This window comes from Somniosus microcephalus, chromosome 1 (assembly GCF_052327205.1).
Source record: "Somniosus microcephalus isolate GS21.2 chromosome 1, FLI_Smic_1.0, whole genome shotgun sequence".
NCBI lineage: Eukaryota > Metazoa > Chordata > Chondrichthyes > Squaliformes > Somniosidae > Somniosus > Somniosus microcephalus.
The window spans coordinates 261,347,412-261,364,345 of NC_140987.1; the positions used below are offsets into that span (position 1 = coordinate 261,347,412).

A 16,934-nucleotide genomic window follows, 5' to 3' on the forward strand; every position below is an offset into this window, starting at 1 on the left:
TTGGCAGGAAAAATCGTAGAGCAAGTTATTATCTTAATGGCAAGAAACTGGAAAGTACTGAAGTACAAAGGGATCTGGGGGTCCTGGTGCACGAAACTCCAAAGGTTAGTATGCAGGTGCAGCAAGTGATTAAGAAGGCCAATGGAATGTTGGCTTTCATTGCTAGGGGGATAGAATATAAAAATAGGGAGGTATTGCTTCAGTTGTACAAGGTATTGGTGAGACCGCACCTGGAATACTGCGTACAGTTTTGGTGTCCATACTTAAGAAAGGACATACTTGCTCTCGAGTCAGTACAAAGAAGGTTCACTCGGTTAATCCCGGGGATGAGGGGATGGACATATGAGGAGAGGTTGAGTAGATTGGGACTCTACTCATTGGAGTTCAGAAGAATGAGAGGCGATCTTATTGAAACATATAAGATTGTGAAGGGGTTGGATCGGGTGGATGCGGGGAGGATGTTCCTGATGATGGGTGAAACTAGAACTAGGGGGCATAGTCTTAGAATAAGGGGCTGCTCTTTCAAAACTGAGATGAGGAGGAACTACTTCACTCAGAGGGTGGTAGGTCCATGGAATATGCTGCCCCAAAAAGCTGTAGAAGCTACATCATTACATAAATTTAAAACAGAAATAGACAGTTTCCTAGAAGTAAAGGGAATTAAGGGTTACGGGGAGCAGGCAGGAATTTGGACATGAGACTAGGTTCGGATCGGTCATGGCCCTGTGGGTAGCGGAGCGGGCCCAGGGGCTGTGTAGCCTGATCCTGCTCCTATTTTGTGTGTCTAATTCTGTTAGATTCAGGAGATGGTTCTATGATAGTGGATTGGCGGTTAGGATCAGATCAGCCATGATCTTATTGAATGGCGGAGCAGGCTCGAGGGGCCGATTGGCCTACTCCTGCTCCTATTTCTTATGTTCTTATGTGCCTTTCAGTTGATTGGGACGAGATAGTAAAGGTTTGGTACTGATAACCTACCAGAGATGTCGGGGAACATGGGGCCTAATGAGAGGGAGGAATTGAATGAAATCAGTATTTGTAGGGAAATGGTGTTGGGGGAAATTGACGGGATTGAAGGCCGATAAATCCCCAGGGCCTGATAATCTACATCCTAGGGTACTTAAGGAAGTGGCCCTGGAAATAGTAGATGCATTGCTGGTCATCTTCCAAAATTCTATAGACTCTGGAACAGTTCCCATGGATTGGAGGGTAGCTAATGTAACCCCACTATTTAAAAAAGGTGGCAGAGAGAAAACGGGGAATTATAGACCTAACCAGTAGTGGGGAAGATGCTAGAGTCCATTTTTAAAGATGTAATAGCAGAGCACTTGGAAAACAGTGACCGGATCAGACAAAGTCAACATGGATTTAGAAAAGGTAAATCGTGCTTGACTAATCTACTGGAATTTTTTGAGGATGTAACTGGTAGAATAGATAGGGGAGAACCAGTGGATGTGGTGTATTTGGACTTTCAGAAGGCTTTCGATAAGGTCCAGGGTAAGAGATTAGCGTGCAAAGTTAAAGCACATGGGATTGGGGGTAAGGTACTGACTTGGATAGAGAACTGGTTGGCAGACAGGAAGCAAAGAGTTGGAATAAACGGGTCTTTTTCCGAGTGGCAGGCAGTGACTAGTGGGGTACTGCAGGGATCGGTGCTAGAACCCCAGCTATTCACAATATATATTAATGATCTAGATGTAATATCTCCAAGTTTGCAGATGACACAAAGCTGGGTGGGCGTGTGTGCTGTGAGGAGGATGCAGAGAAACCCCAGTATGATTTGGACAGGTTGGGTGATTGGGCAGATGCATGGCAGATGCAGTATAATGTGGATAAATGCGAGGTTATCCACTTTGGTGGCAAAAACAGGAAGACAGATTATTATCTGAACGGCAATAGATTGGGAAAAGGGGAAGTGCAACGAGACCTGGGTGTCCTTGTGCACCAGTCGCTGAAGGTAAGCATGCAGGTGCAGCAGGCGGTTAAGAAGGCAAATGGTATGTTGGCCTTCATAGCGAGAAGATTCGAGTACAGGAGTAAGGATGTCTTGCTGCAGTTGTACAGGGCCTTGGTGAGACCACACCTTGAGTATTGTGTGCAGTTTTGGTCACCTTATCTGAGGAAGGATGTTCTTGCCGTGGAGGGAGTGCAGCGAAGATTCACCAGACTGATACCTGGGATGGCAGGAATGACGTATGAAGAGAGATTGGGTCGATTAGGCTTATATTCGCTAGAGTTTAGAAGAATGAGAGGGGATCTCATTGAAACTTATAAAATTCTAACGGGACTAGACAGACTAGATGCAGGAAGGACGTTCCCAATGGCGGGGGAGTCCAGAACCAGGGGTCACGGTCTAAGGATAAGGGGTAAGCCATTTAGGACTGAAATGAGGAGGAATTTCTTCACCCAGAGAGTGGTGAACCTGTGCAATTCTCTACCACACAAGGCAGTTGAGGCCAATTCATTAAATATATTCAAGAAGGAGTTAGATATATTTCTTAAGGCTAAAAGGATCAAGGGATATGGGGAGAAAGCAGGGACAGGGTACCGAATTTGGATGATCAGCCATGATCTCATTAAATGGTGGAACAGGCTCGAGGGGCCGAATGGCCTACTCCTCCTATCTTCTATGTTTCTATGATCTATATCTTGACTACAGATTACAATTTCCATTTTTTTTGTTGCATGTTCTGTAGAAAAAAAAAAAGACTTTTTTTGAATATTCTGTCCAAATCCGTACACTGTTCCTTGCTTTCCCTCACACACTCCTCAAATATGATTGATTCTGAGAACTGTGACTGGCCTTAGGTTGAAGCAAAATGTTCTACTGGGGACGGGGGCACTGTTGCAATTATGTCTCCAACGAACTGATTGAGTGGGATTGACTGGGATCAGGGATTGTGTCCCAGACTGTTTCATGCTTCTGGTTACAGGAAGGTCTGTGTTACATCGAATGTACAGCACAGAAACAGGCCATTCAGCCCAACCTGTCTATACCGGTGTTTATGCTCCAGACGAGCCTCCTCTCGCCCCTCTTCATCTAATCCTATCAGCATAACCTTCTATTCATTTCTCCCTCATGTGTTTATCTAGCTTCCCCTAAATGCATTTATGGTAGTCGTCTCAACTACTCCATATTCTAACCACTCTAATGTAAAATAAGTGTAAACATTAGAAAGAAGATTCAGTGAAATTAAAAGACGCAGCTTCTTCAAGCTCTACATTAAGGGTGAATTTACCATTCAAATTTAACATCCAGTTTTTGGCTTTACACGACACTAATCATAGAGCATAGAGAGGCCATATAGCCCATTGTGCCTGTGCCGGCTCTTTGAAAGAGCTATCCAATTAGTCCCACTCCGCTGCCCTTTCTCCATAGCCCTGAAAATTTTTCCCCTTCAAGTATTTATCCAATTCCCTTTTGAAAGTTACTATTTTTTGAATCTGCTTCCCTCATCTCACCTCTAGTTCTTCTGCCAATCACCTTAAATCTGAGTCCTCTGGTTACCGACCCTTCTGCCAGTGGAAACAGTTTCTCCTTATTTACTCTATCAAAACCATTTATGATTTTAAACACTCCTATCCAACCTCCCCTTAATTTTCTCTGCTCTAAGGTGAAAACCTAAGCTTGTAAATCAAAAGCAAAGCAGCGAGGCTTCCTCTTCCAGGGAGTCTCACTTCTGTGTCAGGTCGTTGGTAAATACAAAAGTATTGAGAAAAAGAATGACTGATGTCGCATTAATGAGATTAAGTGCATAGGCTGGGGCATAGCCACCAAGGTTTTTTGGTCTCGGACTAAAAAAGAGCTAGAGCTGATTACAGGCATCCCATGAAGTTTACAGCCGATAAGATGCCGTTAGCGATTCTAAGCTTTAATATGATTATTGGATACTTTTTTTATTCATTCACTGGATGTGGGCATCACTGGCAAGTCCAGCATTTATTGCCCTTGAGAAGGTTGTGGTGAGCCGCCTTCTTGAACCGCTGCAGTCCGTGTGGTGAAAGTACTCCCACAGTGCTGTTAGGGAGGGAGTTCCAGGATTTTGATCTGGTGACGATGAAGGAATGGCGATATATTTCCAAGTCAGGATGGTGTGTAACTTGGAGGGGAACTTGGAGGTGGTGGCTTTCCCAGGTGCCGGCTTTCCCAGGTGCCTGTTGCCCATGTCCTTCTAGGTGTAGAGGTCACGGGTTTGGGATGTGCTGTCGAAGAAGCCTTGGCGAGTTTCTGCAGTGCATCTTGTAGATGGTACACACTGCAGCCACGGTGTGCCAGTGTTGGAGGGAGTGAATGTTTAAGGTGGTGGATGGGGTGCCAATCAAGTGGGCTGCTTTGTCCTGGATGGTGTCGAGCTTCTTCGGATCAGTTGTAACCTGCTTTAGTTTTATTTGCGATGTTGGATAATCCTTATCGAGATTCATGAAAGCTAGAGACAGTAATATGTCTGATAGTTAACTCCAGTTATTAATGTTTCAAAACATTTATCTTAAGACTAGATACAGTCCTATATCTAGAAACCTGCGTGTAATGAACTTACTGGGAATCGTGAGCAATGCCTATCCAGGCCGTTCATGGCGCCTCTCCTTAAAGGTAGCTAAACTTCCTAACTGAGTTTTGCTTTGTTATCCCACTTTTATACTATTTCAAAAGCCAATCATACATTGTATAATTCTTGCTGTGTTTAACTTTGGTGGACATTTTATGGTCATCAAACATATTGCTGAACACACACAACCTTAGGGGCATATCCTAGTCAATATCCTGTTCCATTGTGTCAAGTTTCATCCTTCTCCAGTGTTATCTGTGTCACTGTGATCAAAAGATTTGCGAGCACACAATTTAAAGCAATTTTGATTTACTCGTGTGGTTTAACCATAATTCCTACAGTAGCTGTTCTGTCCTTGTTCCATATTAAAAACAATGTAAAACATATCCATATTCTTATGTAAGATAAAAGCAGATATTACATAAAATAAGAACATAAGACGCAGGAGTAGGTCATTTGGCCCCTCGAGCCTGCTCCGCCATTCAATAAGATCCTGGCTGATCTAATCTTGGCCTCAACTTCACTTCCCTGCCCGCTCCCCATAACCCTTGACTCCCTTACCGTTCAAAGTTCTGTCTATCTCCACCTTAAATATATTCAATGACCCAGCCTCCACAGCTCTCTGAGGAAGAGAATTTCAAAGATTCACGACCCTCTGAGAAGAAATTCCTCCTCATTTCCGTTTTAAATGGGTGCCCCCTTATTCTGAAATTATGCCCCCTCTCTGCATCTACCCTGTCAAGTCCCTTCAGAATCTTATATGTTTTAATAAGATCCCCCCTCATTCTTCTAAACTCCAATGAGTATAGGCTCAACCTTTCTTCATAAGACATCTTCATCTCCGGAATCAACCTCGTGAACCTTCTCTGAACTGACTCCAATGCAAGTATATCCTTCCTTAAATAAGGAGACCAAAACTGTACGCAGTACTCCAGGTCTGGTCTCGCCAATGCCCTGTACAGTTGTAACAGGACTTCCCTACTTTTATACTCTATTCCCTTTGCAATAAAGGCCAACATTCAATTTGCCTTCCTAATTACTTGCTGTACCTGCATGCTAACTTTTTGTGATTCATGTACAAGGACCCCCAGATCCCTCTGTACCTCAGCATTTTGTAATCTCCCCCATTTAAATAATAATTTGCTTTTTTATTTTTCCGACCAAAGTGGATAACCTCGCATTTTCCCACATTATGCTCCATCTGCCAGACTTTTGCCCACTCATTCAGCCTATCTATATCCCTTTGGAGATTTTTTGCGTCCTCCACACAATTTGCTTTCCCACCTATCTTTGTATCATCAGCAAATTTGGCTACATTACACTCGGCCCCTTCATCCAAGTCATTAATATAGATTGTAAATAGTTGAGGCCCCAGCACTGATCCCTGCGGCACTCCACTAGTTACAGTTTGCCAACCCGAAAATGACCCATTTATCCCGACTCTCTTTTCTGTTAGTTAGCCAATCCTCTATCCATGCTAATATATTACCCCCAACCCGTGAGCTCTTATCTTGTGCAGTAATATTTTATGTGGCACCTTATTGAATGTCTTCTGGAAATCCAAATACATGACATCTACTGGTTCCTCTTTATCCACCCTGCACATTACATCCTCAAAGAACTCCAGCAACTTTGTCAAACAAAAGTTCCCTTTCATAAAACCATGCTGACTCTGCTTGACTATATTATGATTTTCTAAATGTCCTGCTACCACTTCCTTAATGATGGACTCCAGCATTTTCCCAATGACAGAAAATGCTGTAAACATTCAGCAGACCAGGCAGCATCTAGAAAGAGTGTTAATGTTTCAGGCTGATGATCTTTTATCAGAACTGAAAGAAGTTGGAGATTTAACAGTTTATAAGCAAGTACAGAGTCAGGGAAAGTGGGGGGGGGGGGAAGAACAAAGGGGAAGGTCTGTGATCAGGTGAATGGCAAGAGTGATTAAATGACAAATGGGACGATGATGCAAGGACCTAGGGGGTGATAATGGGACAAGTAAAGAAACAAAAGCTGGGTCTAGAGTAACTGTAAATGGCAACAGCAGAACCATTACCAGCACTTGCTGTCTGAAAAAATGGGAGCGGTGGTTATGATCTAAAGTTATTGAAATCAGAGTCTGGAAGGTTATAAAGTGCCTAATATATTCTTACAGATGTCAAATCTTTTAAATGATTGTTTAAATAGAAGGGAGTTGGATGGGGGTGGGGGTGGTAAAATAACTGGCCTCTTGCATGTGGCTGCAGTTTCTGTTTATACACAGCTTGTGTGGAAGGGGAGGCAATAATGTCTGGGAGCCTGGCCTTCCCAGCTTCAGCTTGCTGCTCTCTAGCCACTGCAGTGTGTCTCAGCCACTATGACCATAGAGCTGTTGCTTCATTACAATCTCTTAACTTAAGATGGGCACTCTTTCTTAGAATTATTACAACAACAACAAAAACTGTGACCCACTCTCGGGAAATGAATTAGCAACAGTGGCCGTGATCCAACTCTGGACTGAGTGGTTGGATTTGGGTTTGAGATTGTGATCTGTGATCCTCAACCTGCTTCTTCTAAACAGAGTCTGAGGGAGGGTGAAGCTCGGTGCCCTTGGCAACTATCTCTCAGCTGACACTTTGTGGAGGGGGAGAAAAGGGAAAATAACTTGGGTTCTGTATTGTTACACTGAGCAGATTTGGGTTAGATTACAGTCAGAAACGGGAGAATTTATAATGGGGAACAAGGAAATGGCAGAGCAATTAAACAAATACTTTGGTTCTGTCTTCATGGAAGAGGACACAAATAACTTCCCAGAAATGCCAGTGAGAAGGAGGAATTAAAGGAAATTAGTATTAGTAAAAAAAATAGTGCTGGAGAAATTAATGGGACTGAAAGCTGATAAATCCCCAGGCCCTGATAATCTGCATCCCAGAGTACTGAAAGAGGGAGGCATTGGTTGTCATCTTCCAAAATTCTATAGATTGAAGGGTGGCAAATGTAACCCCACTATTTAAAAAAGGAGGGAGAGAGAAAACAGGGAACTACAGACCGGTTAGCCTAACATCAGTAGTAGGGAAATTGCTAGCGTCTATTATAAAGGATGTGATAACAGGACACTTAGAAAAATATCAATGGGATTAGACAAAGTCAACATGGATTTATGAAAGGGAAATCGTGTTTGACAAACCTACTGGAGTTTTTTGAGGATGTAACTGGTAGAATAGATAAAGGAGAACCAGTGGATGTGGTGTATTTGGATTTTCAGAAGGCCTTTGATAAAGTCCCACATAAGAGGTTAGTGTGCAAAATTAGAGTTAGATATATTTCTTAAGGGTAAGGGGAATCAAGGGATATGGGGAGAAAGCAGGGACAGGGTACTGAATTTGGATGCTCAGCCATGATCGCATTGAATGGCGGAGCAGGCTCGAGGGGCCGAATGGCCTACTCCTGTTTCTATTAAAGCACATGGGATTGGGGGTAATATACTGGCATGGATTGAAAATTGGTTAACAGACAGGAAACAGAGTAGGAATAAATGGGTCCTTTTTGGGGTGGCAGGTGGTGACTTGTGGGGTACCGCAGGCCCCAGCTATTCACAATATATATCAATGATTTGGATGAGGGAACTGACATGAATCAGTCATTATGAAATAATACTGAGCGGCCTGCGGGTGGCTCTGTCCAGGGAGAGTATAAATACTCGGGCACGGGCCCAGCTTGCACAGGACATTCTTAACCGGAACTAGTGAAGGACACAACTGGACCTCCATGTTGTAAAACAGTTGATTAAAGCTTTGTTTAATGCTTAGACTAAGTGCCTAGTAGTTTTCTTATGTCAGGAACCAAATGTAATATTTCCACGTTTGCTGACGACACAAAACTAGGCGGGATTGTGAGTTGTGAGGAGGATGCAAAGAGGCTTCAAGGTGACTTAGACAAGTTGAGTGAGTGGGCAAATACATGGCAGATGCAGTTTAACGTGGATAAATGCGAAATTATCCACTTTGGTAGGAAAAACAGAGAGGCAGAGTATTTAAATGGTGATAGATTGGGAAATGTTGATGTACAGAGGGACTTGGGTGTCCTTGTACATCAGTCACTGAAAGCAAACATGCAGGTGCAGCAAGCAGTTAGGAAGGCAAATGGTATGTTGGCCTTCATTGCAAGAGGATTTGAGTACAGGAGCAAGGATGTCTTGCTACAGTTGTATAGGGCCTTGGTGAGACCACACCTGGAGTATTGTGTGCAGTTTTGGTCTCCTTACCTAAGAAAGGATATACTTGCCATAGAGGGAGTGCAGCGAAGGTTCACCAGACTGATTCCTGGGATGGCAGGACTGTCATATGAGGAGAGATTGGGTCGACTAGGCCTGTATTCACTAGAGTTTAGAAGAATGAGAGGGGATCTCATTGAAACGTATAAAATTCTGACAGGGCTAGACAGACTGGATACAGGGAGAATGTTTCCCCTGGCTGGGGGGTCTAGAAGGAGGGGTCACATTCTCAGGATACAGGGTAGGACATTTAGGACTGAGATGAGGAGAAATTTCTTCACTCAGAGGTTGGTGAACCTGTGGAATTCTCTACCACAGAAGGCTGTGGAGGCCAAGTCACTAAATATATTTAAGAAGGAGATAGATAGATTTCTAGACACAAAAGGCATCAAGGGGTATGGGGAGAGAGCGAGAATATGGTATTGAGATAGAGGATCAGTTTGATAATATTGAATGGTGGAGCAGGCTTGAAGGGCCGAATGGCCTACTCCTACTCCTGCTCCTATGTTTCTATGTTCTATTTTTCAATTACATTTTCTTTTGCATTTGCACTAAACAATGGCACAAATGGACTTTAAAAAAAAACTGACGTTATAAAAGACAAAACTCTGTGGCTTTGAAGGAGTTGTAAGTGAGTCACAGCCATTTGGTGAAGCTCGGATTGGGGAACTTGAGTAGAATGAGACCTCACTCCTGTTGTTGGAGCCTCTGTGTAGATGGTGTAATATTTCCAGTGCATAAAATGAGCCTCGCAGTCTCATGGAATTACTGTTATAAAAAGCAGACGTAGCTGGAACAAGAAGTGACATAATGTCAATCTTCTGAAAAATGCCACACTTTGGCTCTGGGGAATGACCAGGGGAGTGGGTCTAATTGGATAGCTCTTTCAAAGAGCTGGCACAGGCATGGTGGGCCGTAAGGCCTCCTGTGCGGCATCATTCTATGATTCAGGCAAAGAATTACCTCTTTTTTAATAAAATTTCTCAATGTTAATTCCAGTGTTCCAAAAACTGTTGTGTAAATGTGAACTGTAGGAATACATTAGCTCATTATTTATAAACTTTAAAGGAGAATGTGACTCAGTATTCTCGATGAGTCATGTTCTCTGTTAAAATTTATAAATAGGGAGCTTATGGATTCCTATCGCCTCTATGGCATTGCTTTACCAAGAAAAATGTTTTTAACTTTTTGAAATGTATAATTTTATACAGCCTGCCCATGCTGCAAAGATTGAAGGTTAAACACAGAAGTGAGACTAAGCAAGGCACTGATATGCATTGCACCACTTAGGAAACATTAGCATCAACATGAATCTCTCAAGACTGATTTAGCCCTGATTTGTTTTCCCTTCTCTTTCTTTACCATCTCCAGGGCAGGCACCTTTCTGCTCTCTGTTTTTGTGTGTGAAATGCAATTTCTAACGAGACAAACTTTGTTTTCAAATCCAGGTTTCACAGGCTGCCACGGAACTCCAGCAGTATTGTGTCCAGAATGCCTGCAAAGATGCACTGTTGGTAGGATTACCTGCAGGAAGCAACCCCTTCAGAGAACCTAGGTCCTGCTCCCTTCTCTAAATCCAGGTACACCCAGCAGCCCTTAAGTTTAGCAGTTTGTGTTATGTTATGTAATGTACTCCGAACAAGAAAAGGCTATCGGGGCTCATAGGCCCTCGATCCTGAGTTCCCCCCCACCTCCTGGGAGAGCCCAAAAAAGAGACCCGTAGCCAATTTAGCAACCTCTTGTCAAAAGTTCCTCTCTGACTACTCAGACTGCAAACCCGAGGAGGCCACAGCCAAGTGGCTATTGCCCAAAATCTTACCTTCCTTCTGCTGTGATCTTGTAGTTTTCAAAAGAAATGCAGCCAACGCCTTCTTGAAGGGCTGGAAGGAGTCATTCTTCACTGCCACCTCTGGAATGCTCTTCCACAGACCAAGCACCTGCTGAGAAAAAACTTCCGCACATCCAACCTCACTCCCAACTTTCTCATTTACTCAGCTCCATCACCTCGATCAATCTATCCACTTGTGTATCATCGATGCCCTTAATGATTTTGAAGATCTTAATCAGATGAACTCTATGGCCACAACTTTCCAGTGAATTGGAATGCAAAGGATGAAGTCTGTCTCCATGGCTCAGTGTACTTGGGCCAGACATTGTCCACATTTCCCTTCTCGGTACCACCTTCTTCAGAGCCAAATATCCATCTACAGCTTGAAGGTGGTGGCAGGGGTCAAAAAGGTACACAAGTATTCCAGATGAGGTCTCTCCAAGGTCTTGTATAGCCCTATTATTGTGGCCATAGTTTTCTGCAATAAGACCAGGATCCAGTTTGCTTTGGCCACATTGAGCTCACACGCCGCCATTTCATTCAGTAGCCCAGGATAAATTAAATCTGGCACTGGAACTTTTTCTACATTACATAGACACATAGAAGATAGGAGCAGGAGTAGGCCATTCGGCCCCTCGAGCCTACTCCGCCATTCAATGAGATCATGGCTGATCATCCAAATTCAGTACCCTGCCCCTGTTTTCTCTCCATATCCCTTGATCCCTTTAGCCTTAAGAAATATATCTAACTCCTTCTTGAATATTTTTAATGAATTGGCCTCTACTGAACTCTCTGGGTGAAGAAATTCCTCCTCATCTCTGTCCTAAATGGCTTGCCCCTTATCCTTAGACTGTGACCCTGGTTCTGGACTCCCTGGCCATCGGGAACATCCTTCCTGCATCTAGTCTGTCTAGTCCTGTTAGAATTTTATAAGTTTCAATGAGATCCCCTCTCATTCTTCTAAACTCCAGCGAGTATAAGCCCAATCGACCCAATCTCTCCTCATACGTCATTCCTGCCATCCCAGGTATCAGCCTGGTGAATCTTCGCTGCACTCCCTCCATGGCAAGAACATCCTTCCTCGGATAAGGCAACCAAAACTGCACACAATACTCAAGCTGTGGTCTCACCAAGGCCCTGTACAACTGCAGCAAGACATCCTTGTTCCTGTACTCGAACCCTCTCGCTACGAAGGCCAACATACCATTTGCCTTCTTAACCGCCTGCTGCACCTGCATGCTTACCTTCAGCGACTGGTGCACAAGGACACCCAGGTCTCGTTGCACTTCCCCTTCTCACAATCTATTGCCATTCAGATAATCTGCCTTCCTGTTTTTGACACCAAATTGGATAACCTCGCATTTATCCACGTTATATTGCATCTGCCATGCTTCTGCCCAATCAGCCAACCTGTCCAAATCATACTGGAGTTTCTCGGCATCCTCCACACAGCACACATGCCTTTAATTTAGTTCTGTACCTTTTCCTTTGAGATATGTAAGCAACCCACTTGAGTTTTAGTTTTGTGTGTGATCCAACCCTCTGATGGTTAAAACCAGATGCAAAGTATCTGTCCAACTCCCTGCCAAGCCTTTGTTGCCATCTATTAATTCTGCCCGAGTCACCCTGCAACAGCCCAGTTTGTTCTCTAACTGCCCTCAGTCTTGGAATATAAGCATCTAAGCACAGACTAGTTGGGCCGAATGGCCTGTTTCTGTGCTGTATAGTCTATGTAATTCTATGTAAAAATGTATTCACATTATTTTGGGTATTTTCAACTATCCTTCTTTCTAGATTCACTTCAGCTAGCCTAATATTTATTTTTATTAATGTTAACTGCTTCTTGTACCTTTCCCTGTCTGAAAGACTAAAGCTCCTTTTTATAAGCCTTAAAATACCTTTTTTTGAGCACAAGTTGCTGAATTAAGTCACTGTGAAGCCATTGCAGCCTTCTCTCAACATATACTCTTCTGATCATCATCATAGGGATAGATAAAGTTTTACAATCTTTCACGATTTTTTTGGAAGTGTCTTTTCATAATACCTATAACCTACTTGTCACCTAGTTTTATAAGAATCACGGTTATTTCTAAAGCAATGAGAAGTTGTTTAATGCAACTTGTGTCAAGCCTAAAGCTTCACTGTCAGTTTGAGTTGCTGTTGTAACGGCCAAGAGTTTAATGAGCAGAGTCACGGGTTTTTCACAACTTGGAGGGACTAAACGGATAATTTCTGGGCAAAACAACCATCGGACTCTTCTGATCTAGAGACTTTCATTTAAAAGACAATCAACTCCATTTTTTTTACCTGAAAAAATATGATCAGGAATTTAAGCTTCTGCCCAAAGGCAGCACATAACTAAGCTGTATAGTTCTGAAGGAGCCAGATTAAGTCTGTACAAGGTTAGCCGATCTCACCTGGAGTAGCCATAGGGGTGCAACAATTGGTCTCAATGCCCCTGGGCCAGGGATGGTAAAAATCAGGCAGGGTTCTTGGTTCTGAGTATTTTCCAGTGGCTCCTGCTAGAAGTGTATGTGTGTGGATGTTCAGTGAGGAAAGGATCAGGATTGGGTTTAATTGAGTGAGGACAGAATTAGGATTGAGTTCGGCTGTGATGCTCCCCCTCCCATAGTGGAATAGCCTCCTAACACTCATGCACGAAGATTGGGCAGGGTACCAAAAGAGACTCTAGCAGAAGTTGCTACTCTTAGCGGAGGAGAGAAAATGAGAAAACCCTCTCAAAAAAGAATATGTTAAATGATCACTAATAACGTCACCAGGATTTATTAAGGGGAAAAAATGGACATCGAATCCTCGTTTTGGTTGGACTACAGTGTGACTGTACTTAGCTTTGAATAACTCATGTATTGGGTTAATACAACGAATATTTTCCATGGATTCTCTCTCATCTGTTGTAGACTAGCAAAGCTTTGGGTACATAAAATCATAGAATAGTACAGCACAGAAGGAGGCCATTCGGCCCATCGAGTCTGTGCAGCTCTTTCGAAGAGCAATCCAGTTAGTCCCACTCCCCTGCTCTTTCCCCATATCCCTGCAATTTTTTCTCCAAGTATTTATCCAATTCCCCTTTTGAAAGCTACTATTGAATCTGTATCCACCACCCTATCAGGCAGTGCATTCCAAATCCTAACCACTCATTACGTAAAAAAGTTTTTCCTCATGCCGCCTCTGGTTCTTTTGCCAACCACCTTAAATCTGTACCCTCTCATTATCAATCCTTGAGCCAGTGGAAACAGTTTCTCTTTATTTACTCCATCTAAAGCCTTCATAATTTTAAACACCTCTATCAAATCTTCTCTTAGCCTTCTCTGCTCCAAGGAGAACAATCCCAGCTTCTCCAGTCTATCCACGTAACTGAAGTCCCTCATTCCTGGAACCATTCTCGTAAGTCTCTTCTGTACCCTCTCCAAAGCCTTCACGCCCTTCCTAAAGTGTGGAGCCCAGAATTGGACACTACACTCCAGCTGGGGCTGAACTAGTGTTTTATAAAGGTTTAGCATAACTTCCTGGCTTTTGTACTCTAAGCCTCTATTTATAAAGCTCAGGATCCCATATGCTTTATGAACTGCTTTGTTAACCTCTCCTGCTACCTTCAAAGATTTGTGCACAAGCAACCCAGGTCTCTTTTCTTGCACTCCCTTTAAAATTGTACCATTTAGTGTGTATGGTATCTCCTCATTCTTTCTACCAAAATATATTACCTCACACCTCTTTGCGTTGTATTTCATCTGCCATGTGTCCGCCCATTCCACCAGCCTGTCTATGTCTTCTTGAAGCCTATTACTGTCTTCCTCGCATAGAGGAGACCATTATGAGGTAGAAGAGGCAGATCCTGCCTGATTCATGCCCTCTGGCCTCCTATTTTGGATGATATTCGGGCTAATTCTGCAATCCCAGCGGGGAGCCATGCTTGCAGGGAGTGCAGATCTGAGAATTAGATCTACAAGAGCAACAACAGCTTGCAGTTATATAATGCCTTTAACATAGAAAATGCCCCAAGGTGCTTTTATAGAACCGTTCTTTATATAAAAAAAAAAGATGCTGAACCAAAAAAATGGTAGAGATGATAAGTATTTAACATCCCTGTACTCAATCCCATTGATCAACTGTGTGTTAACAGCAGGGAATGGCATTGTTTTCAATGGGAGTATCAAATACTGACACAAGTTGCATCACAAGTAAGTCATGTTATAACAACAACAACTTGCATTTATATAGCACCTTTAACGTAGTAAAACAAACCTGAGGCGCTTCACAGTAGCAAACAAAAATTTGACACCGAGCCACCTAAGGCGATATTAGGACAGGTGACCAAAAATCTGGTCGAAGAGGTAGGTTTTAAGGAGTGTCTTAAAGGTGGAAAGAGAGTTAGAGATGGGGAGATAGTTAGGGAGGGAACTCCAGAGCTTGGGGTCTAGGCAGCTGAAGGCAAGGCCGCCAATGTTGGAGTGATTAAAATCAGGCTGCGCAAGAGGCCAGAATTAGAGGAGCGCAGAGATCTCGCAGGGTTGTAGGGCTGGAGGTGGTTACAGAGATAGGGAGGCACAAGGCCATGGAGGGATTCTAACACAAGGATGAGAATTGTAAAATCGAGGGAGCCAATGTAGGTCAGCGAGCACAGGGGTGATGGGTGAACGGGACTGGGTGCAAGTTAGGATACGGACAGCAGAGTTTTGGATGAAAACGTAATGTTTTTATAAGAGTTCTAGCGCTTTTTTAAAAAAAAGCATGCTGCATAAAACAATATTTACAGCCCACTTATCTCTCCAGAACACTGCCAACAGGATGTGTTATTTAAAAATCCTATTGTCTTGAGAAGTTACATTAGCACTTGAGAAACAACTTCTCTGCGTGCTCCTTATGCCTGCAAGCCACTCTCTCCCTCAAAACTATATCCAAGTCGGTAATCTGTTGTTAGTTACTGTTATCTCCTTAGGACATGCTGATTAATTTTTATGGTCTGCTTTCCCTCTCGCAGGAAATTGGGCACCTTTGGAAGAAGCCAGACTACGACTAATGCCACCTCTTTATGAAGAACATTTTTCCTATGCTGTTACTTTTCTTTCTGCCAAAATATTTCTGTATTTATTAGTATCTTTATAACAGTTTCCTCCTAATCTGGCTGTATGCTACCTTTTGGGGAAAATAGAATTTTTATTAGAAGAATATTCTAACCGGGTTAAGAGCAGAGGGGGAGTTGATGGCATAAAAATTCTTTATTTTCAATTTGTAGTAAGCATGCCATTGTTTTAAGAGCAAAATGTTGTTTACATGTAAAGTTATTGGGAATTTTGCCATAACTTAAAAACAAAACAAAAAAAGAATTGTGCCTGCATTAAAAAATTTATATGGTTATTTCCAATAAATGAGTTAAACCTAAACAGTGAGTTACAGGTTAATAAGTCAAATAACTGGTGCGTTCTCGTGGGAAGGGGTGTTGTCGACAATGATCGGCCCCACCACAACTTGATTTAATATGAGAGTTCTAGATGAATTATGAGGAGTGAAATAACCTGCAAAATCTAGCACTAACTCTGCAATATTTTAGTATCTGTCTGCATTAGTGACGCGTTTCATTTTGTTTTTAAAAAGGAAGTGAAGTTTTTTTCTAAAATGAAGCCACTTATTGAATGGGCGCATTGTCCAGCTGGACACTGGAGCACTGTTGAGTGTACTTCACGTTTGTTCCATGCTTATTTTTACTGCAATAGAAAAGAAAATAACAAGTCACAGACATTGCTTAGACCTTTACAGTATTAACTTTATATTTTACCAAAAGAAAATGCTTGAATGTTATTCATTACATCATCCCAAAGAATTGCAAGCAGCCTTTTCAAGATGCTGTGACATGGCTGGGAATCAACTGCCGCTAATACCTTACATTTTCCTTTCATTATTAATTGTATGACTAACTAATTGCAGCTATTATGTAGCACAGTTGTACGGTTTCATTAAATTTAGTTTGAAAGATCATTTAAAAAAATCTCTATTGTGTTGCAGTGTGTAATAGCTGGTAAATCAATACAGTCTGCCCATAAACTTCTGAAATCTATTTCAAATGCTATTTGAAGTTCAACTTGTACCCTACCTGGATATGGGTGCTGTATTGGCACCCATATCACAGCAGGTTTGTAGCCTCGATCAGCCAAAATTGTGAATTTCTGTGTATGATGCACAGGCCTAACTTAAATGATTTAATCCTTCTGCTGCTGAATGTGTGTGTGTAAACCTAATACAGTTAGTAATGAGTGACAATTTAACGATTAAATATGATGTTTATTCCATG

At 42.5% G+C, this 16,934-nt stretch overlaps 1 protein-coding gene across 1 annotated transcript in view; it reads left to right on the forward strand.

Moving 5' to 3' along the window:
• Positions 1–16,934, forward strand: part of gng10 (guanine nucleotide binding protein (G protein), gamma 10) — a 32,402-nt gene extending 15,468 nt beyond the window's left edge. Inside the window, exons 2-3 of the mRNA XM_085993022.1 lie at positions 10,248–10,379; positions 15,627–16,934. Of these exons, the coding sequence (XP_085849148.1) occupies positions 10,248–10,373 (126 nt within the window). The 3' untranslated portion in view covers positions 10,374–10,379; positions 15,627–16,934. The remainder of the gene's footprint in view (positions 1–10,247; positions 10,380–15,626) is intronic.